This window comes from Eucyclogobius newberryi, unplaced genomic scaffold (genome assembly GCF_026437365.1).
Source record: "Eucyclogobius newberryi isolate DKJ021-1_F unplaced genomic scaffold, fEucNew1.0.hap1 SCAF_13, whole genome shotgun sequence".
Lineage (NCBI taxonomy): Eukaryota > Metazoa > Chordata > Actinopteri > Gobiiformes > Gobiidae > Eucyclogobius > Eucyclogobius newberryi.
Window position 1 is genome coordinate 38583628 of NW_027315757.1, and position 23106 is coordinate 38606733.

The 23106-nt window shown below is 47.8% G+C and overlaps 1 protein-coding gene across 4 annotated transcripts in view; it reads left to right on the forward strand.

Annotated features, from left to right (window-relative positions):
• The window catches only part of LOC140357760 (uncharacterized), a 48288-nt gene that overhangs the window by 4685 nt on the left and 20497 nt on the right, over positions 1 to 23106 (forward strand). For 2 of the 4 annotated variants that reach the window (XM_072442273.1, XM_072442275.1), the window contains exons 1-3: positions 19240 to 20336; positions 21784 to 21882; positions 22054 to 22089. In XM_072442273.1, the coding sequence (XP_072298374.1) occupies positions 19385 to 20336; positions 21784 to 21882; positions 22054 to 22089 (1087 nt within the window). In that variant the 5' untranslated portion in view covers positions 19240 to 19384. Of the gene's footprint in view, positions 1 to 2920; positions 2969 to 6261; positions 6295 to 6370; positions 6431 to 9359; positions 9399 to 9980; positions 10059 to 10361; positions 10443 to 10521; positions 10672 to 18181; positions 18233 to 19239; positions 20337 to 21783; positions 21883 to 22053; positions 22090 to 23106 lie in introns of those variants that run through there. The other 2 variants (XM_072442277.1, XM_072442274.1) reach the window with 2 other exon arrangements.

Consider the following 23106-nt stretch of genomic DNA (forward strand, 5'->3'; position numbering starts at 1 on the left):
GAACGTAGACCGACCGGTAAATAGAGAGCTTTGCCTTTTGGCTCAGCTCCCTCTTTACCACAACAGACCGATCCGCCTGTCGATCTCACGCTCCATCCTTCCCTCACTCGTGAACAAGACCCCGAGATACTTGAACTCCTCCACTTGGGGCAAGGACACCCCACCCACCTGAAGAGGCCAAGCCACCTTTTTCCGGTCGAGAACCATGGCCTCGGATTTGGAGGTGCTGATTCTCATCCCAGCCGCTTCACACTCGGCTGCAAACCGTCCCAGTGCATGTTGCAGGTCCGGGTTTGATGGAGCCATCAGGACAACATTGTCTGCAAACAGCAGAGATGGAATCCTGTGGTCCCAAAACCGGACACCCTCCGACCCCTGACTGCGCCTAGAAATTCTGTATTATGAACAGAACCGGTGACACAGGGCAGCCCTGGCGGAGTCCAACATGCACTGGGAACAGGTCTGACTTACTGCCGGCAATGCGAAACACAGCTCCTGCTCCGGTCATACAGGGACCGGACAGCCCTGAGCAAAGGGCCCCGGACTCCGTACTCCCAGGGAACACCCCCCAAAGGACACCCCGAGGGACACGGTCGAAAGCCTTCTCCAGATCCACAAAGCACATGTGGACTGGTTGGGCAAACTCCCATGAACCCTCGAGCACCCGGTATAGAGCTGGTCCAGTGTTCCACGACCGGGACGAAAACCACTCTGCTCCTCCTGAATCCGAGGTTCGACTATCGGTCGGATTCTCCTCTCCAGTACCTTGGAATAGACCTTACCTGGAGGCTGAGGAGTGTGATCCCTCTGTAGTTGGAACACACCCTCCGGTCCCCCTTCTTGAACAGAGGGACCACCACCCCGGTCTGCCAGTCCAGAGGCACGGTCCCCGAACGCCACGCGATGTTCCAGAGGCGTGTCAACCAAGACAGTCCCGCAACATCCAGATACTTTAGGTACTCAGGGCGGATCTCATCCACCCCCAGAGCCCTGCCACCGAGGAGTTTGCGAACAACCTCAGTGACTTCAGCTTGGGTGATGGATGAGCCAGCCTCCGAGTCCCCAGTCTCTACTTCCTCTTCGGAAGACGTGACTGAGGGATTAAGGAGATCCTCAAAGTATTCCTTCCACCGTCCGACGACATCCCCAGTCGAGGTCAGCAGGCCTCCGCCCGCACCGTATACGGTGTTGGTGAGACACTGCTTCCCCCTCCTGAGGCGCCGGACGGTTTGCCAGAATTTCTTTGGTGCCGACCGATAGTCCTCCTCCATGGTCTCCCCGAACTCCTCCCAGGCCCGGGTTTTTGCCTCTGCGACAGCACGAGCCGCGGCTCGCTTGGCCTGCCGATACCCGTCGATGACCTCTGGAGACCTACAAGCCAGAGTGGCCTGATAGGCCTCCTTCTTCAGTCTGACGGCATCCCTTACTTCCGGTGTCCACCACCGGGTTCGGGTGTTGCCGCCACGACAGGCACCGGAGACCTTGCGACCACAACTCCGAGCAGCCGCATCAACAATGGAGGCGGAGAACATGGTCCACTCGGACTCAATGTCCCCAACCTCCCCCGGGACATGGGAGAAGCTCTCCCGGAGGTGCGAGTTGAATACCCTACTGACAGAGGGCTCCACTAGACGTTCCCAACAGACCCTCACAATGCGCTTTGGTCTGCCAAGTCTGTCCGGCTTCCTCCTCCGCCAGCGATCCAACTCACCACCAGGTGGTGATCGGTTGACAACTCTGCCCCTCTCTTCACCCGAGTGTCCAAGACATGCGGCCGGAGGTCAGATAACACGACAACAAAGTCGATCATTGACCTCCGGCCTAGGGTGTCCTGGTGCCATGTGCACTGATGGACACCCTTGTGCTTGAACATGGTGTTCGTTATGGACAAACCGTGGCTAGCACAGAAGTCCAATAACTGAACACCGTTCGGGTTCAGATCGGGGAAGCCGTTCTTCCCGATCACCCCTCCCCAGGTGTCACTGTCATTACCCACGTGGGCATTGAAGTCCCCCAGTAGAACAACGCAGTCCCCGGTCGGTGCACTGTGCAGTACCCCTCCCAAGGACTCCAAGAAGGCCGGGTACTCTGCACTGCTGTTCGGCCCGTAGGCCGCCATAACAGTGAGAGACCTGTCCCCCACCCGAAGGCGGAGGGACGCGACCCTCTCGCTCACTGGGGTAAACTCCAACACGTGGCGGCTGAGCTGAGGGGCTATAAGCAAGCCCACACCAGCCCCGCCTCTCCCCACGGGCAACACCAGAGAAGTGGAGCGTCCAGCCCGTCTCGAGGAGATGGGTTCCAGAGCCCAAACTGTGCTGGAGGTGAGGCCGACTATATCTAGTCGGTATCGCTCAACCTCCCGCACAAGCTCAGGCTCTTTCCCCCCCAGCGAGGTGACATTCCATGTCCCCAGAGTTAGTCTCTGTGTCTGGAGATCTGGTCGCCGAGGCCCCTGCCGTCGACTGCCGCCCAGATCTCTCTGCACCGGCCCATTATGGATCCTCCTGCGGGTGGTGGGACCACGGGAGGGCGGCCCCACGTCGCTCTTTCGGGCTGTGCCCGGCCGGGCCCCGTGGGGTAAGACCCGGCCACCAGGCGCTCGCCATGGAGCACCCATCCCAGGCCTGGCTCCAGGATGGGGCCCCGGTGACGCCGATCCGGGCGACGTAAACTGCCTTGTTCTTGCTGTCATCATAGGGGGCTTCTGAACCAATCTTTGTCTGACCCGTCACCTAGGACCTGTTTGCCTTGGGAGACCCTACCAGGGGCATGAAGCCCCCGACAACATAGCTCCCGGGATCATTTGGGCACTCAAACCCCTCCACCACGTTAAGGTGTCGGTTCAAGGAGAGGCTAGTGTATAATATAATATATATATAATATATATATATATAAACATATTTGACTGTTTGTGCAGGGCTGAGGCCTCAGGCGGTGGCGTACGGCAGAATGCTGCCCAACAGAGGTGACTGAGGACATTTGAAACACACTTTACGTTTGGACCATTTTCAACCATGTCTCGTGTCTCTTGTCTCTTGTCTCATGTCTCATGTCTCTTGTCTCTTGTCTCTTGTCTCATGTCTCTTGTCTCTTGTCTCATGTCTCATGTCTCTTGTCTCATGTCTCTTGTCTCTTGTCTCTTGTCTCATGTCTCATGTCTCATGTCTCTTGTCTCATGTCTCATGTCTCTTGTCTCATGTCTCATGTCTCATGTCTCTTGTCTCTTGTCTCTTGTCTCATGTCTCATGTCTCATGTCTCTTGTCTCATGTCTCATGTCTCTTGTCTCTTGTCTCATGTCTCATGTCTCTTGTCTCATGTCTCATGTCTCATGTCTCTTGTCTCATGTCTCATGTCTCATGTCTCTTGTCTCTTGTCTCTTGTCTCATGTCTCTTGTCTCATGTCTCTTGTCTCTTGTCTCTTGTCTCTTGTCTCTTGTTTCATGTCTCATGTCTCATGTCTCTTGTCTCTTGTCTCATGTCTCATGTCTCATGTCTCTTGTCTCTTGTCTCATGTCTCATGTCTCATGTCTCTTGTCTCTTGTCTCTTGTCTCTTGTCTCTTGTCTCATGTCTCTTGTCTCATGTCTCATGTCTCTTGTCTCATGTCTCATGTCTCATGTCTCTTGTCTCATGTCTCATGTCTCTTGTCTCTTGTCTCATGTCTCATGTCTCTTGTCTCATGTCTCATGTCTCTTGTCTCTTGTCTCATGTCTCATGTCTCATGTCTCTTGTCTCATGTCTCATGTCTCATGTCTCTTGTCTCTTGTCTCATGTCTCATGTCTCATGTCTCATGTCTCTTGTCTCTTGTCTCATGTCTCTTGTCTCTTGTCTCTTGTCTCTTGTCTCTTGTCTCTTGTCTCATGTCTCATGTCTCATGTCTCTTGTCTCTTGTCTCTTGTCTCATGTCTCATGTCTCTTGTCTCTTGTCTCATGTCTCATGTCTCTTGTCTCTTGTCTCATGTCTCTTGTCTCTTGTCTCTTGTCTAATGTCTCTTGTCTCATGTCTCATGTCTCTTGTCTCATGTCTCATGTCTCTTGTCTCTTGTCTCTTGTCTCATGTCTCATGTCTCTTGTCTCTTGTCTCTTGTCTAATGTCTCTTGTCTCTTGTCTCTTGTCTCTTGTCTAATGTCTCTTGTCTCATGTCTCATGTCTCATGTCTCATGTCTCTTGTCTCTTGTCTCTTGTCTAATGTCTCTTGTCTCATGTCTCATGTCTCATGTCTCTTGTCTAATGTCTCATGTCTCATGTCTCTTGTCTCTTGTCTCTTGTCTCTTGTCTCATGTCTCATGTCTCTTGTCTCTTGTCTCTTGTCTAATGTCTCTTGTCTCTTGTCTCATGTCTCATGTCTCTTGTCTCTTGTCTCTTGTCTAATGTCTATTGTCTCATGTCTCATGTATCTTGTCTCTTGTCTCATGTCTCTTGTCTCTTGTCTCATGTCTCTTGTCTCTTGTCTCTTGTCTCTTGTCTCTTGTCTCTTGTCTCATGTCTCATGTCTCTTGTCTCTTGTCTCTTGTCTCTTGTCTCATATCTCATGTCTCATGTCTCTTGTCTCTTGTCTCTTGTCTCATGTCTCATGTCTCTTGTCTCTTGTCTCTTGTCTAATGTCTCTTGTCTCATGTCTCATGTCTCATGTCTCTTGTCTCTTGTCTCTTGTCTAATGTCTCTTGTCTCATGTCTCATGTATATTGTCTCTTGTCTCTTGTCTCATGTCTCTTGTCTCTTGTCTCTTGTCTCTTGTCTCTTGTCTCTTGTCTCATGTCTCATGTCTCTTGTCTCTTGTCTCATGTCTCTTGTCTCATGTCTCATGTCTCTTGTCTCTTGTCTCTTGTCTAATGTCTCTTGTCTCATGTCTCATGTATCTTGTCTCTTGTCTCATGTCTCTTGTCTCATGTCTCTTGTCTCTTGTCTCTTGTCTCTTGTCTCATGTCTCATGTCTCTTGTCTCTTGTCTCTTGTCTCTTGTCTCATGTCTCATGTCTCTTGTCTCATGTCTCTTGTCTCATGTCTCATGTCTCTTGTCTCTTGTCTCTTGTCTCATGTCTCATGTCTCATGTCTCATGTCTCTTGTCTCTTGTCTCTTGTCTCATGTCTCATGTCTCTTGTCTCTTGTCTCATGTCTCATGTCTCATGTCTCTTGTCTCTTGTCTCTTGTCTCATGTCTCATGTCTCATGTCTCATGTCTCATGTCTCTTGTCTCTTGTCTCTTGTCTCTTGTCTCATGTCTCATGTCTCATGTCTCTTGTCTCTTGTCTCTTGTCTCATGTCTCTTGTCTCATGTCTCATGTCTCTTGTCTCATGTCTCATGTCTCTTGTCTCTTGTCTCATGTCTCATGTCTCTTGTCTCTTGTCTCTTGTCTCTTGTCTCATGTCTCATGTCTCTTGTCTCTTGTCTCTTGTCTCTTGTCTCATGTCTCATGTCTCTTGTCTCATGTCTCTTGTCTCATGTCTCATGTCTCTTGTCTCTTGTCTCTTGTCTCATGTCTCATGTCTCATGTCTCTTGTCTCTTGTCTCTTGTCTCATGTCTCATGTCTCTTGTCTCTTGTCTCATGTCTCATGTCTCATGTCTCATGTCTCTTGTCTCTTGTCTCTTGTCTCATGTCTCATGTCTCATGTCTCATGTCTCATGTCTCTTGTCTCTTGTCTCATGTCTCATGTCTCATGTCTCATGTCTCTTGTCTCTTGTCTCTTGTCTCATGTCTCTTGTCTCATGTCTCATGTCTCTTGTCTCATGTCTCATGTCTCTTGTCTCTTGTCTCATGTCTCATGTCTCATGTCTCATGTCTCTTGTCTCTTGTCTCTTGTCTCTTGTCTCATGTCTCATGTCTCATGTCTCATGTCTCTTGTCTCATGTCTCATGTCTCTTGTCTCTTGTCTCATGTCTCTTGTCTCTTGTCTCTTGTCTCATGTCTCATGTCTCATGTCTCATGTCTCTTGTCTCTTGTCTCATGTCTCTTGTCTCATGTCTCATGTCTCTTGTCTCTTGTCTCTTGTCTCATGTCTCATGTCTCTTGTCTCTTGTCTCTTGTCTAATGTATCTTGTCTCATGTCTCATGTCTCATGTCTCTTGTCTCTTGTCTCTTGTCTCATGTCTCATGTCTCATGTCTCTTGTCTCTTGTCTCATGTCTCATGTCTCTTGTCTCTTGTCTCATGTCTCATGTCTCATGTCTCATGTCTCTTGTCTCATGTCTCTTGTCTCATGTCTCATGTCTCATGTCTCTTGTCTCTTGTCTCTTGTCTCTTGTCTTATGTCTTTAGGTGTTGGTCTTGGAGTTGGAGTTAAACCTGGAGGTGAGTGAAATCAGCACAAATGTTAAATTTGTGTCTTAAAGAGACATTTTTGAAGTTGGTTCTTGTGTTCTCACAGTTGCAGGGTCCCTGGGGGCCGTGGCAAACCGATACAACACCAAAGCCATGAAGGCCGGCTGTGCGTACACTTTACCTTTACTTTACCTTTACTTTACCTTTACTTTACCTTTACTTTACTTTACTTTACCTTTACTTTACCTTTACTTTACCTTTACTTTACCTTTACTTTACCTTTACTTTACCTTTACTTTACTTTACCTTTACTTTACCTTTACTTTACCTTTACTTTACCTTTACTTTACCTTTACCTTTACTTTACCTTTACTTTACCTTTACTTTACTTTACCTTTACTTTACCTTTACTTTACCTTTACTTTACCTTTACTTTACTTTACTTTACCTTTACTTTACCTTTACTTTACCTTTACTTTACCTTTACCTTTACTTTACCTTTACTTTACCTTTACTTTACCTTTACTTTACCTTTACTTTACCTTTACTTTACACTTGTACACAACATGATTCAAGTTCTTTGTATAACGAGAACATTCAAATGGCAAAACAAACAAACAAACAAAAAACAATCATTATTGTAAAGATTTAAAAGATTTAAAAGATTTAAAAGATTTAAAAGATTTAAATTCTCCTTTCAACTTTCTGTATTTTCTTTTTTCTCATTTGTTCATTTGTGTTTTTGGCCTTTGACTGGTCTGCTCTGTGGAGGGGTGAGCGCCCGGATGATCCCAGGAGCCATGTTGTCGAGGGCTTCGAGCCCCTGGTAGAGTCTCCCAAGGCAAAAAGGTCCTAAGTGACGGGTTCAGACCAAGAGCGGTTCAGAAGCTCCTTATGATGAAAAAGATCAAGGCCAGTTACGTTGCCCGGATGTAAATATGGGATGGGGCCCCCGGGATGCTGGGGGCCCCATCCTGGAGCCAGGCCTGGGGTGGGTACTCGACGGCGAGCGCCTGGTGGCTGAGTCTTTCCCCACGGGGCCCGGCCGGGCACAGCCCGAAAGAGCGACGTGGGGCCGCCCTCCTGTGGTCCCACCACCAGGAGGATCCATAAGGGCCCGGTGCACAGAGACTAACTCTGGGGACATGGAATGTCCCCTCGCTGGGGGGGAGGAGCCTGAGCTTGTGCGGGAGGTCGAGCGATATCGACTAGATATAGTCGGCCTCACCTCCAGCACAGTTTGGGCTCTGGAACCATGTCCTCCAGAGGGGCTGGACGCTCCACTTCTCTGGTGCTGCCCTCGGGGAGAGGCGGGGCAGGTGTGGGCGGGGCTGGTGTGGACGGGGCTGGAGTGGGCTTGCCCCTCAGCTCAGCCGCTACGTGTTGGAGTTCACCCCGGTGGACGAGAGGGTTGCGTCCCTTCGCCTTCGGGTGGGGGACATGTCTCTCACTGTTGTGGCGTCCTACGGCCTGAACAGCAGAGTAGAGTCCTTGGGAGGGGAACTGGACAGTGTACCGACCGGGGACTCCGTTCTACTGGGGGACTTCAACGCCCACGTGGACAATGACAGTGACTCCTGGAGAGGGGCGGAGCCCCGATCTGAACTCGAGCGGTCAGTTACTGGACTTCTGTGCCACGGATTGTCCAGAACGAACACCCTGTTCCAGCACAAGGTCCGTCAGGTCACATGGCACCAGGACACAGGAGGTCAATGATCCACTTTGTTGTCCTGACCTCTGACCTCTGGCCGCGTGTCTTGGACACTCGGGTGAAGAGAGGGGCGGAGCTGTAGAGCACCACCTGGTGGTGAGTTGGATCCTCTGGTGGAGGAGGAAGCCGGTCAGACTTGGCAAACCCAAGTGCATTGTGGGGGTCTGTTGGGAACGTCTTGTGGAGCCCTCTGTCCGTAGGGTCTTCACCTCACACCTCCAGGAGAGCTTCTCCCATGTCCCGGGGGATGCTGGGGACATTGAGTCTGAGTGGACCATGTTCTCCACCTCCATTGTTGATGCGGCTGCTCATAGCTGTGGTCACATGGTCTCCGGTGCCTGTCGTGGCTGCAACACCCGAACCCGGTGGTGGACACCAGAAGTAAGGGATGTCGTCAGACTGAAGAAGGAGGTCTATCAGGCCACTCTGGCTTGTAGGTCTCCTGAGGTCATCGACAGGTATGGCAGGCCAAACGGGCCGCAGCTCGTGCTGTCGCAGAGGCAAAAACCCGGGCCTGTGAGGAGTTTGGGGAGGCCATGGAGGAGGAGCCATGGAGGAGGAGCCGTGGAGGAGGACTATCGGTCGGCCCCAAGGAAATTCTGGCAAACCGTCCCACGCCTCAGGAGAGGAAGCAGTGCTTCACCAACACCGTTTACGGTGCGAGGGGGACCTGCTGACCTCGACTGGGGAGGTCGTCGGACGGTGGAAGGACTTTGAGGACCTCCTTAACCCCTCAGTCACATCTACTGAAGAGGAAGTAGAGACTGAGGACTCAGAGGCTGACTCGTCCATCACCCAACCTGAAGTCACTGAGGTTGTTCACAAACTCCTCAGTGGCTCCGGGGGTGGATGAGATCCTGAGGACTTAAAGTCTCTGGATGTTGTAGGACTGTCTTGGCTGACACGTCTCTGCAACATCGCGTGGCGGTCGGGGACTGTGCTTCTGGACTGGCTGACCGGGGTGGTGGTCCCTCTGATCAAGAAGGGGGACCGGAGGGTGTGTTCCGACTACAGAAGGATCACACTCCTCAGCCTCCCATAAGGTCTATTCCAGGTCCTGGAGGAGAATCCGACCGATAGAACCTCAGATTCAGAAGGACAGAGTGGTTTTCGTCCCGGTCGTGGAACACTGGACCAGCTCTGCCCAACCAGTCCACATGTGCTTTGTGGATCTGGAGAAGGCTTTCGACCGTGTCCCTCGGGGTGTCCTTTGGGGGGTGCTCCGGGAGTATGGGGTCCGGGGCCCTTTGCTCAGGGCTGTCCGGTCCCTGTATGACCCAGTGCATGTTGGACCCAGGGCACGCTGGAGGGACAATGTCTCTCGGCTGGCCTGGGAACGCCGTCCGAAGAAAACAACAAGACTAACATGATTGTCCTTCCTCAGTGGGCCTGGGCCGATACGGAGGAGCTCAGCTTGGAGTTGGTGAGTTTATCATCTGCTCAAATTGACTCCAGACGGTAAATCTAGAGCTCCTGACTTTAATCATTCAAGTACATTTTTATGGCCAGTTCCTAGTTTGAATTGTTCACTGACAATAATAATAAAACTGATTCTGGTGGAAAGTCAGTACAAATACTCACGTTACTGAAACTGAGTAATTGTACTTTTTGGAGTCAATTTTTAAACCCGTCTTTGTACTATGAGTCATTCTTGCATGTAATTGTACTCAATAACCTTGAGTTCGGCTCGTTGACGGTCTCACGACTGTTTCTGCTTCTCTCACATCGATAAAGACATAAAAGGAACGCAGAGAACATGCAAAATGACCAAAATCTGTTCAAACGATTTCATTTTTCAAAATGTGTACAACGTATTGATCCTAAATGCTGTTGAAATTGCATTAAAACTAACAAGTGACTAGTACTCTGAGTAGTATTTGTCATGCATACTTTTTAGTGACGTACAGTTTTAGCAGCTGTACTTGTAACTGAGTTTTATCCACGTAACTGTACTTTGACTTGAGTAGAACGCTGTCCAGTGCTGCAAAGGTGTGTTTGTGTGCAGGTGGTTACAGGTCTGGTTTGGGAGGTTTGGGAGGAAGAACTGGACTCAAACCTGGATATGGCGCTCAGGGAGGATACGGTACATCATCCTGAGACTCACTGCAGAGACAATTCAAACTGATCCAATGAAAACACTTCAAAGTGTTCAAATATCTGCAGCAGTCAAATACTTACTTTCAATGTTAAACATTGCTGTGAATTATAATTCTTGTTGCTTAAACTAACTTAATGAAGCAAGTTTTGTAATATTCATGTAGATGTTTTGTCATTTGGGGTCTCGGCGATTGGAGCCTGTCCCAGTGACTTTGGGCCTTAGGCGGGTGGGACAGGGGCCAGTCTCAGGGTTGTGTCGGGTCCTTCACCTCCGTGTGTCTCGTTTCAGGGGCCAGTCTGGGAACAGGAATGCTGGGTCCTGGACTCAATAACGGACATGGACTTGGACTGGGCCAAGCTGGAAAACGTGGTCAGACTTTTACATCGAGTTTATTCCCGTGTCTGAAAGACACAAGTTCAAATGTAAAGTTTGTTGTGTTTTTGTTTAGGCTACGGCGCTGGACTGGAAACTGGACTGGGAACTGGACTGGGAACTGGACTGGGAACTGGACTGGGAACTGGACTGGGAACTGGACTGGGAACTGGACTGGTAAATGGACTCGGGACGGGACTCGGGACGGGTGTTGGTGCACTCCCAGGTAAATCACATCGGAAATGTCAGTGAACCATTCTCAAGATACAAACTTCCTTTGAAGATGCAACATAATACAGTGTAGTATGATAAAATAACAATAATAAATATAGCCACAAGCGGCAATGATCGGCCCTGGCCATGCCGCAAGAGGAGGGGGCGGGGCTAACGCGCCCCAATTGTCCTTTTATTACATCTACTGCTGAATCTGTGACGCTGTCACATCTTCTCCCCTTTGTTTTACATCAAAAAGACATTTTATTTTGAATTCTTGGCAAAATGTGCCGCTTCACCGCACAGACACCGTGACTCTTTGAATAAAAATGTGAATATCTTTTGATGGTCCTGAAGATGAGTTTCACCAAATTTCAGGTTAAACGGGCAAACGCCCTGAGGGGGAGGAGTTTGTGAAAGTCAAATCAAATCAGTTTATTTTTGTAAGGCCCAAAATCACAACAACAGTTGCCTCTGAGGGCCACAGGGAGAAATGAATCAACAATGTCTGTGGTGGCGAGGGACGATGTCCCAGGTCCTCTGTCCTTAGACTCTCCTTCTCGGCCAGGAAAAACTACAAAAAAACCTCTTTGGGAAAAAAGCGTAGAAACCTGGAGGAGTTCCAGTGAAGGAGAGATCCCACTCTCACAGACGTGAGGGAGACTGGAACTGGAGCCACTCTTCAGGCAGATGAGGGACCGTCCACACAGGGCAGGGACACTTCACCAGGAGAGGGACATCTGGGTCCACAGGTCCTCAGGAGTGAGAGAAAGAAAAAGAAGGCGGTGAACAGTTTGCAAGTGGAATCAAAAAATAAATATTGTTTGATAGCATAAGTAGTCAGAAGAAGAGGAGGACAGAGCTCAAGCTGTCATACTTCCCCCAGCACAGTTACTCCTAGGGCAGCGTAGCTAAAGCTGTGGGTTTATCTTTATGTTCCTAACTAGTCTGACCATCAGCGATTTCGAAGAGGAACGTTTTAAGCCTGGACTTAAATGAAGAGACTGTGTCAGCAGATTTAACATGGGTCGGGAGCTGATTCCATAACACAGGAGCTTGGTAGCTAAACGCTCTACCTCCTACAGTACTTTTAGAGACTCTTGGGACCACCAGAACGCTCTACCTCCTACAGTACTTTGAGAGACTCTTGGGACCACCAGAAGGCTCTACCTCCTACAGTACTTTTAGAGACTCTTGGCACCACCAGAAGGCCGGCATTCTGAGAGCGAAGAGCTCTGTTTGGATGATATGGTTCTATAGCATCTTTGAGGTAGGATGGGGCCATGTCATTTATGGCTTTGTAGGTCAAGAGTAGAATTTTAAATTAGATTTGAAACTGGACAGGAGCCAGTGAAGAGACTTCAGCACTGGCGTAATGTGCTCTCTTCTTTTTGTTCCTGTTAGTAATCTTGCTGCTGCATTTTGAACCAGTTGAAAGCTTTTTATGGAGCTTTTAGGACACGCTGCAAGCAGGAGTTACAGTAGTCTAATCTAGTCGTTACAAATGCATGGATAAGTTTTTCGGCATCACTTTTAGGCTGGATTCTTCTGATTTTGGCTCTTGTTGCGCAAATGGAAATAGGCTGTTTTACAAGCTTGATTTATATGAGCTTTAAATGAGAGCTCCTGGTCAAATAAGACTCTGAGGATTCTTACAGTAGAACTGGAGGCTACACTGACATTGTCCAGTGTGACTATCTGCTCAGATAGAGCGTCTCGTAGATGCTTAGGACCAGCACAATGACCTCGGTTTTTTCAGGGTTAAGAAGCAGGTAGTTTAGTGTCATCCAGGTTTTTATGTCCTTCACACAAGTACTAAGTCTGTCTACTTGATCGCTCTGATCAGGTTTCATTGATAAATACAGCTGAGTGTCATCTGCAGAGCAGTGGAAGTTAATGCCATGTGACCTGATCATGTTGCCTAACGGCAGCATGTAAAGAGTAAACAGAATTGGACCGAGTACCGAACCCTGTGGCACACCGTAAATTACTTTAGAGCAGGTGAGGAGCTCTGGTTTACATGAACAAATTGGTACCTATCAGATAAATAGGATTTAAACCAGCTGAGGGCGGGGCCTCTGAGGGCGGGGCCTCTGAGGGCTGTTCCTCCAACACCTACATCACATTCTAACCTCTGCAGTAGAATGTTGTGGTCGATGGTCAAATGCTGCGCTGAGGTCCAACAGAACCAGGACTGAGACCAGTCCATCGTCAGCGGCTAATAACAAATCATTTGTGACTTTAACTAGTGCAGTTTCAGTGCTGTGGTGGGCTCTGAACCCTGCTGTGGTGGTCTCTGAACCCTGCTGTGGTGGGCTCTGGACCCTGCTGTGGTGGGCTCTGAACCCTGCTGTGGTGGGCTCGGGACCCTGCTGTGGTGGGCTCTGAACCCTGCTGTGGTGGGCTCTGAACCCTGCTGTGGTGGGCTCTGGACCCTGCTGTGGTGGGCTCTGAACCCTGCTGTGGTGGGCTCTGAACCCTGCTGTGGTGGGCTCTGAACCCTGACTGGAAAACTTCAAATAAGTTATTGTCCTGCAGGTGGCGACAAAGCTGTTTTACTACATTTTTTTCAAGGATTTTAGAGACGAAGGGAAGATTATAAATAGGTCTGTAGTTTATCAATAGGTCGGGATCTAAATTAGGCTTTTTCAGAAGAGGTTTAATGACTGCATGTTTGAAGGACTGTGGAACATAGCCACTTTCGAGTGAAGTATTTATTATAGTAAGAATAGGGTCTATAATTAGGGGGAGAATGTCTTTGAGGAGCTTGGAATGGGGTCTAGGACACAAGTGGAGCTTTTAGAGGACATAATGGCTGAAGTTATCTCTCTTGATCAACAGCTGAACCTTTCTAGGTTTACAGGTGGATTTATATGGGACGTTAGATTTACAGCTTGGGCTAGTTCAGGGCTAATAGCGGGGGTAATTTCATCTAATTTATCTCTGATTGTTTTTATTTTATTGTTGTCTAAGTCTAAGCATTTTCTGGCAATTTCCCCATCGGAATAACATGGGAGGTTTCAGTCATTGTTGGCAAAGCCATAACAATTATGACATGAGTCATTGACTTGTGTGTCAAATTTCGGAAAATTTCGCAAAACTAAACATTTAACCTCCATATAAAATCTGTAGGGGGCGCTGTGGCGCCAAATTTATTAATTTAGCTTCAAGTAGGTTTAGGGCAAAGAGTTTAACAACTGATTCTAATTTGACGCAATTCGGACTTTATCTGCGCAAATGGCAGAAATGTTAAATTTGGGAGATTTCTGAAATTCTAGCTACAGTTTGTGGCTTCACCGCTCAGAGACTGTGACAGGGTCAATGTCATTTGAATAACTTTTGATGTCCCACTCCTCAGCACCATTTTCATCAAATTTCAGCTTTTTAGAGCCAACGCCCTGAGGGGGAGGAGTTCATAAAAGTACGACGTTTGGAAAAACTCCCGAGTCATGCTTAGCCATTTTTGAACCAATATGGCCGACATTTGGTTGGGCGGACGGCGTTGCCGTAATAATATTTTTTACTTCTCTTGTCACCATCTACCTCTGCGCCAAATTTCATGATTCTACGATCAGATTTTTTTTTGGGTCATTTCCTATCTCTCGATGCATTTTTGGTACATTTGGGGGCGCTGACGCGCACATTTTTTAACATATTAGAAAAGGGAGATTGCCAGAATGTAGAGGCACGATTTTTTGAGGTGTGCAAGGTTTTGTGTCTTTTCGTCAATGTCACTGGGTGAAAAATAGGGGGGTTGGTTCCGAGAAGAAAGAAAGAATAATATTCCGATGCGAAAACAATGTTTACCATTTTTCAAATATCATAAACTATACATTTTCAGAAAGCGCTCGCGCTTTCCTACCTCATGGTGTGGGTCCCTGGTCACTGACGGGTACTTTTGCCCTTCTGCCCACTTTGTGTTTTTGGCCCTCTATACAGTAATAATGTTCATTTTTTTGCATTACATGTTTATATGAACGGAACATGCAAGAGATGGAACGTATTCGTGAGACACTTAGTGCAAACAAGTGCTTTATAATGTAAAGTGCTCGTTTAGTGCGCACTTTTGCACGGGCTTCGCCCGTTTACAACGGTAATGTTCCATTTCCCTACTACTAATTAGTCTGCACGGGGCGTGCATGAGTGAAGGAGTGCGTTAGTGAGTGTTTGGAAGTGGGCGAGCGCTTTGCGCTTGATTTCTACGTGCGCACTTTCGCAGCCGTGCTTTGCACGGCCTTACGGAACTAATAGGCCTCTTGCCAGCTTGTGGCACTCAGGCCTAATAATAATAATAGACTATAACTTAACACTTAATATGAATTAATTTAAATATATTTACATCGGGATCAGGTCAATAGAGCAAACAGTGGATTAAAGTGACAATCCAACAGCAAAGGGAAAGAAGCTGTTCTTGTGGTGGGAGGTTCTTGTCCGGATTAACAGGGGAGTGGCCTCCTGCCTGAGGGGAGTGGCCTCCTGCCTGAGGGCAGTGTTCTCCTGCCTGAGGGGAGTGGCCTCCTGCCTAAGGGCAGTGTTCTCCTGCCTGAGGGGAGTGGCCTCCTGCCTAAGGGGAGTGTTCTCCTGCCTGAGGGGAGTGGCCTCCTGCCTAAGGGCAGTGTTCTCCTGCCTGAGGGGAGTGGCCTCCTGCCTAAGGGGAGTGTTCTCCTGCCTGAGGGGAGTGGCCTCCTGCCTGAGGGGAGTGTTCTCCTGTCTAAGAGGAGTGGCCTCCTGCCTGAGGGGAGTGGCCTCCTGCCTAAGGGGAGTGGCCTCCTGCCTAAGGGGAGTGGCCTCCTGCCTGAGGGGAGTGTTCTCCTGCCTGAGGGGAGTGGCCTCCTGCCTGAGGGGAGTGTTCTCCTGTCTAAGAGGAGTGGCCTCCTGCCTGAGGGGAGTGGCCTCCTGCCTGAGGGGAGTGTTCTCCTGTCTAAGAGGAGTGGCCTCCTGCCTGATGGGAGTGGCCTCCTGCCTAAGGGGAGTGGCCTCCTGCCTGAGGGGAGTGTTCTCCTGTCTAAGAGGAGTGGCCTCCTGCCTGAGGGGAGTGGCCTCCTGCCTAAGGGGAGTGGCCTCCTGCCTGAGGGGAGTGTTCTCCTGCCTGAGGGGAGTGGCCTCCTGCCTGAGGGGAGTGTTCTCCTGTCTAAGAGGAGTGGCCTCCTGCCTGAGGGGAGTGGCCTCCTGCCTAAGGGGAGTGGCCTCCTGCCTGAGGGGAGTGTTCTCCTGCCTGAGGGGAGTGGCCTCCTGCCTGAGGGGAGTGTTCTCCTGTCTAAGAGGAGTGGCCTCCTGCCTGAGGGGAGTGTTCTCCTGCCTGGGGGAGTGGCTCAAATAGTCTGTCCAGAGTCCTGGAGACGTTCAGGTCCTGCAGAGATGGAAGTCTGCAGCTGATCACCTTCTCATCAGAGGGCGCTGTAGTCTCTGTTTGTCCCTGGCTGTTGCTCCAGTGTACCACACTGGTGGAGGAGGTGATGGAGGAGGTGAGGAGGAGGTGATGGAGGAGGTGAGGATGGACTCAATGATGGTAGTGTAGAACTGCTCCATCATCAGCTTGTCTTTTCTCAACTGCTGAAGAACATCCTCTGGTGATGGTGGCTCCTCCCACTTGAGGTCCTGGTGATGGTGGCTCCTCCCACTTGAGGTCCTGGTGATGGTGGCTCCCACTTGAGGTCCTGGTGATGGTGGCTCCTCCCACTTGAGGTTCTGGTGATGGTGGCTCCCACTTGAGGTCCTGGTGATGGTGGCTCCCACTTAAGGTCCTGGTGATGGTGGCTCCTCCCACTTGAGGTCCTAGTGATGGTGGCTCCCACTTGAGGTCCTGGTGATGGTGGCTCCTCCCACTTGAGGTCCTGGTGATGGTGGCTCCCACTTGAGGTCCTGGTGATGGTGGCTCCTCCCAGTTGAGGTCCTGGTGATGGTGGCTCCCACTTGAGGTTCTGGTGATGGTGGCTCCCACTTGAGGTCCTGGTGATGGTGGCTCCCACTTAAGGTCCTGGTGATGGTGGCTCCTCCCACTTGAGGTCCTAGTGATGGTGGTGCAGAGAAAGAGGAGGGAGTCCACAGTGGAGATGGGGAATCAGTTTTACAGAGTCGTGGCTGGAGGTGCAGCAGTTTGTAACAGGGAGAAGAGCAGGAGAGAAAGTACACAGCCCTGTGGAACTCCTTTGCTGATAGTCCCACCCCCTGCGGGTGGAGTCATTGCTCCCCCTGCGGGTGGAGTCAGGCAGGTTGAGCTGGGAGAGCTTGTCCTGGAGCAGAGCAGGAGGTGGTGTTGATCCTGGTGTAGGTTCTCGAGGAGTCCAGGTGCTGCAGGTGAAGTGGAGAGCCAGGTTGATGGTGTCGTCCACAGACCTGTTGGTCCAGCAGGGGGTCCAGCAGGTGAAGGACTTGAGGTGGGGGAGGACCAGGCGCACACATGACTTCATGACAGACGTCAGCGCTTGTGTTTATATTATAGTTTAAAGGACATAAGTGATTGACAGCTGAGTGTTATACAGGTGTTCACTTTTGGCAAATTTTCTGCAAAAAACATGAATGACAAATAAATATATCGAACTGGGCTTCGAGATGATTTCTGTAGTTTGAAAATGTAATAATTAATATTGTGTCTTATTATATTGAACTCTACAGTACAATGTTGAGTGATTATTTTATGATTATTTTATCATGATCTGTCACATGGGTTAGAGTCGTCACATGATCTGTCACATGGGTTAGAGTCGTCACATGATCTGTCACATGGGTTAGAGTCGTCACATGATCTGTCACATGGGTTAGAGTCGTCACATGATCTGTCACATGGGTTAGAGTCGTCACATGATCTGTCACATGGGTTAGAGTCGTCACATGATCTGTCACATGGGTTAGAGTCGTCACATGATCTGTCACATGGGTTAGAGTCGTCACCTGATCTGTCACATGGGTTAGAGTCGTCACATGATCTGTCACATGGGTTAGAGTCGTCACATGATCTGTCACATGGGTTAGAGCCGTCACATGATCTGTCACATGGGTTAGAGCCGTCACATGATCTGTCACATGGGTTAGAGCCGTCACATGATCTGTCACATGGGTTAGAGCCGTCACATGATCTGTCACATGGGTTAGAGTCGTCACCTGATCTGTCACATGGGTTAGAGTCGTCACATGATCTGTCACATGGGTTAGAGTCGTCACATGATCTGTCACATGGGTTAGAGTCGTCACATGATCTGTCACATGGGTTAGAGTCGTCACATGATCTGTCACATGGGTTAGAGCCGTCACATGATCTGTCACATGGGTTAGAGTCGTCACATGATCTGTCACATGGGTTAGAGTCGTCACATGATCTGTCACATGGGTTAGAGCCGTCACACATCAATAATAACCAGGAAGAAACCATAGGTCATTTTACTTGGTCTAATTCATAAATAAATAAATATATATATATATATATATATATATATATATAGATATATATATATATATATATATATATATTTATATATATAATGTATATTTTGTGTGAAATACTCTTGAGGTTGTCTGTCCCACAGGAGGATACGGGGCTCTGGGGGGAATGGGCGTCCCAGGACAAACCAGGCAGGGTAAGGACACGTACAGAAGAATAGAAACAGAAAAGAACATGTACTTTATAATAACTACACCTCAAATCAAGCATGAACTGTGAAAAGTGTTGAATTTAGAATATTTAATCATTAATTAAAGTAGCGAACATAAACATAAACGACTCGACATCACGATAATTATCTTCTGGTTTTTCACTCATAAATGGTGCGGTTTTGCTAATTGTTTGGTCAGTGAGTCTTTTCCTCTTCCTGGTGGTCAGATGATTTTACAGAGTGACCGCACTCTGACCGTGTTTTTGTGGTTGAATCGCCGTTTTCCTTCTTCCGTCTCTGAAACGGTAAACTGTTTTTGTGTCATTATTTTGAGTACTCACGTGACTCAAAATGACCACACTGACCATCCACTGTGAATAAAGCATGTGAGCTTGACCTTGTTTGTTCTTTTTGTTTTCTATTCAATTGTTTATGCTTGTTTGTACACTGCAAAATATCTAGCATGGGTTAAAATGACAAAATATTCATCTGGATTTGAGTATGTTGGACCAGGTCACATTTATTGGCCCATGACCTGGATGTTTGACGTTTCTTATGAAGAAGTCAAACTATCGAGGTCCATCAATGAAATAAATCGACACTTGTCAACACTACTCAAACAAGCGTATTCTGAACGAGTCATTTTAACTTCTCTTTTTTTATACACTGCAAAAAGCTATATCTAGGTTGATATCAAATATTGAAGAACATTTTACTTTGATTTGTATTGATCATTTCACTTGATAATGTTTTCTAGATGTGAGTTTTTGCAGTGCCCTGTTTGTGTAGGCCTCATTGCACGCTGTGTTGTGTCATCTTCTTTTGGTTCGCCTTGTTTCTCTGTGTGTCCCAAATTATGGTGCTGCCTAAGTCCTCACACTGGACTTGTCACGCCATAATGGATGTCGTCCACCTCTGTCTGATCTGAAGAACTACACTTTCCATATGGATTCTCTGTGGACCTCAAACTGCAAAAAGGACTTAAGCCTTAACCCCGTCGTAAAGCCTGCTCCTTTGTGTCCGGCAGGTCCCGTTGGCTCGTCAGACTTGGGCATTCATTCAGGTGTCCACGGAGCTGTAAAAGGAGTCACAAACAGAGGACAAATTCCGTACGCGTTCAACCCCGTACGAAGCAATATGCAACACCCGTCTACTCTGGAGATTCAGACTGATAACGCCAATCGACAGGGAGCGGGAGACATTCGAGGACTTGAACTGGCCCATTCTAGGAATATTGGTGCTCCTTTTGATAAACCAGGGAAAGCTTTAGGTCTGGCAGGACAAAGGAGAGAAGACTACCTTCCAATAGAGCACAGAGGAGCTTTACCTAACCAAGGATTGACATTTGGACGCCATTTGACTAATCCTGGCTTGGAAAAAGATCTCAGAAATCTTCCAACGCAACAACACGCAAGGGATATAACCCAAATGCTACCAAATCAGAGACAAGGGAAAAACTGTAATAAAGGCTTGAACGACCAACTTGGGATCATCCAACAAAGTGAAATGCTAAGATCTCAAGGTTTGGGATCTCAAGGTTTGGGATCTCAAGGTTTGGGATCTCAAGGTCTGGGATCTCAAGGTTTGGGATCTCAAGGTTTGGGATCGCAATTTCCAATCGACAAAAGCACAAAATTTCACGGGCATGCGGCGTTGCAAACCCAAGGAGAAAACTCACAGATTTTCCAGCAACAACCTCTCTTGCTTCCCGACGGCCTAAGAAGTGGCGTTTTTTCAATATCGCAAGGACAAAATCTGCCAGAAGACGCGATTAGAGAGTTAGGTTTGGTTGGAAAAAGCACGGACAAGCTCCAAGCGCCCCAAACACGCATCTCTATAGGTATAGAAAGCAGCCACGGAGCAGCAAACCTCCACATTCCGGGAGTGGAGGGGAACAGACAGGGCGCCGTGCCAGGTGTAGGCGCTGGGGCGGGGTCAGTAGGGGGCGCTAGTGCAAACCTAGGCCTGGGATTGGCTGAAGAGCATAAGTCAATTGGTAAAGAAGGCAAGCATCTGTTTCACGAAGGAAGAGATGTGAGGGAGCCCAAAGCACTGCCCGGGAGCACAGGGGACAATGCACAAGGACCAAGTAAGACCATCACATTCCCTAGGTCTTTCTAAAGCTGCACTAGGTCACTTTTTTAGTCGCTTGATCTTTCATGTATTTATAAGATTGCAGATGTTTTTATTGATTTGAGAAACATGCATTCTTTCTGTAAAATGGAGAAGTTTAATGCCACACAGAGGAATATTACAGCGATAACATCTCCATGGAGACAAGCAGATGGCGGACCTGCACCAGAAAAGACATAGAGCATCTTTAAGTATTAAAGAAAGTTATTCTTTTCATTTCTAAACCAGTTTCCTCTAGAACGACGTTTCACATTTTACGACGTTCTTTACGTCATGTGTTGAATGGTCAGCAGAGGTCAGCAGAGGTCAGCAGAGGTCAGCAGAGGGCGGTTCCTCTCTGATGCTCTGAACCATTCTTTCTATAGTATAACAGGAGACTTCACCAGCAGGTGGCGTCCTTGAGCACATTGTCCTTAAAACACTCAAATCTATTCCTGTTTTTATCGCTTGGGTTCATGGTGTCGGTGTAATCCCCCATTCGTCCAGGCGTGTTCCATAGTAGAAAAAGCTTCAGTTGTAGTCATCTGGACTCAGTTAGAACAAATAGACGTTTCGACTTCATCCAAGAGTCATTGTCAATAAAAGAATTTAGGTGGAGAACTCCGATATTTATCCTATTCTGTGGTAAGTCCAGCCCATTGGGCGGAGCCCTCCTGAAGTAGAAAGAGTTGTTTGTTTCAACAGAAACTTACCCTCTTGTATCTACCGAGCCTATTCAGAATCTTAATGGCCTATTAGAATCCTCTTTGTCTTTGTGAGACCCTGGCTCAACCACCTTGAGGACCTGATTAGCATCTGAATGTCCTGCTCCTGGTCCTCTACCTTTCCAGGGGTTCAGTACCATTATAGATACCAGGGAGATTGAATCTTAGCCCTCCATTTCTGTTTAAAGAAGGTCTTTCTTTTTTAACAAAAATAGCTTCCTTAACTCCTCTTTCAAACCATCTTTTCTCCTGCTTCAAATCTTCACCTCACCGTCTTCAAACGAGTGATTAGAGGCTTCAAGAGGTCTAATCACTCGTTTGAAGACGGTGAAAATTCTGAATAGGCTCGGTAGATACAAGGGGGGAGTTTCTGTTGAAACAATCAACTCTTTCTACTTCAGGAAGGCTCCGCCCAATGGGCGGGTCTTACCACAGAACAGTATTAATATCGGAGTTCTCGACCTAAATTCTTTTATTGACAATGACTCTTGGATGAGAGTCGAAACGTCTATTTTTTCCAGTCCAGATGAAACAACTGAAGCTTTTTCTACTTTGGGTTCATGGTGTTTAGAGCCACTTGAGTCTTGGTTTAGTGTTTTTTTTGCTTCGAACCAAGAAAACTCTTTTAAATGTACTTTTACCATATTATTTACTTTGTTTTTGCACTGATTAAGCAGAATCACTTTGTTTTCTTGGCAGGTTATCTGGGCGGACAAGGAAACTATCTGGGGGCCGGTCTGGGGGCCGGTCTGGGGGCCGGTCTGGGGCCCGGTCTGGGGGCCGGTGGATACGGGACAGGTGAACAGTACATGGAATTATCATAAACTGCTGTTATAAAGATGTTGACCTTGAATGATCATTAGAGCCGTTTGAAACACAAAACGCAATTAACAAACTGCACAATTCATCTCGTTTCTGCTTTGACTCATGAATGTGTCATTTTGACTCTTCTCTCTGGTTTGGGTCAAGGCGGATACTTGGGCGGAGCAGCCGGGAAAACAGCTGGTAAGTGATTTATATGAATGTCATTAACACGTCATTAACACCATGTCATTAACACGTCATTAACACGTCATTAACACGTCATTAGCACCACGTCAGTAACACGTCATTAACACGACATTAGCACGTCATTAACACCATGTCATTAACACGACATTAACACGTCATTAACACGACATTAACACCATGTCATTAACACATCATTAGCACGTCATTAACACGTCATTAACACGTCATTAACACGTCATTAACACGTCATTAGCACCACGTCAGTAACACGTCATTAACACGTCATTAACACGTCATTAGCACCACGTCAGTAACACGTCATTAACACGACATTAGCACGTCATTAACACCATGTCATTAACATGACATTAACACGTCATTAACACGACATTAACACCATGTCATTAACACATCATTAGCACGTCATTAACACGTCATTAACACGTCATTAACACGTCATTAACACGTCATTAGCACCACGTCAGTAACACGTCATTAACACGTCATTAACACGTCATTAGCACCACGTCAGTAACACGTCATTAACACGACATTAGCACGTCATTAACACCATGTCATTAACACGACATTAACACGTCATTAACACGACATTAACACCATGTCATTAACACGTCATTAACACGTCATTAACACGTCATTAACACGTCATTAACACGTCATTAGCACCACGTCAGTAACACGTCATTAGCACGTCATTAACACGACATTAACACGACATTAACACCATGTCATTAACACGTCATTAGCACGTCATTAACACGACATTAACACGTAATTAACACGTCATTAGCACCACGTCAGTAACACGTCATTAGCAGGTCATTAACACGACATTAACACGACATTAACACCATGTCATTAACACGTCATTAGCACGTCATTAACACGACATTAACACGTAATTAACACGTCATTAGCACCACGTCATTAACACGTCATTAGCACGTCATTAACCCTCAGATCAGGTGTTAGGGTGGATCGTGACACAAC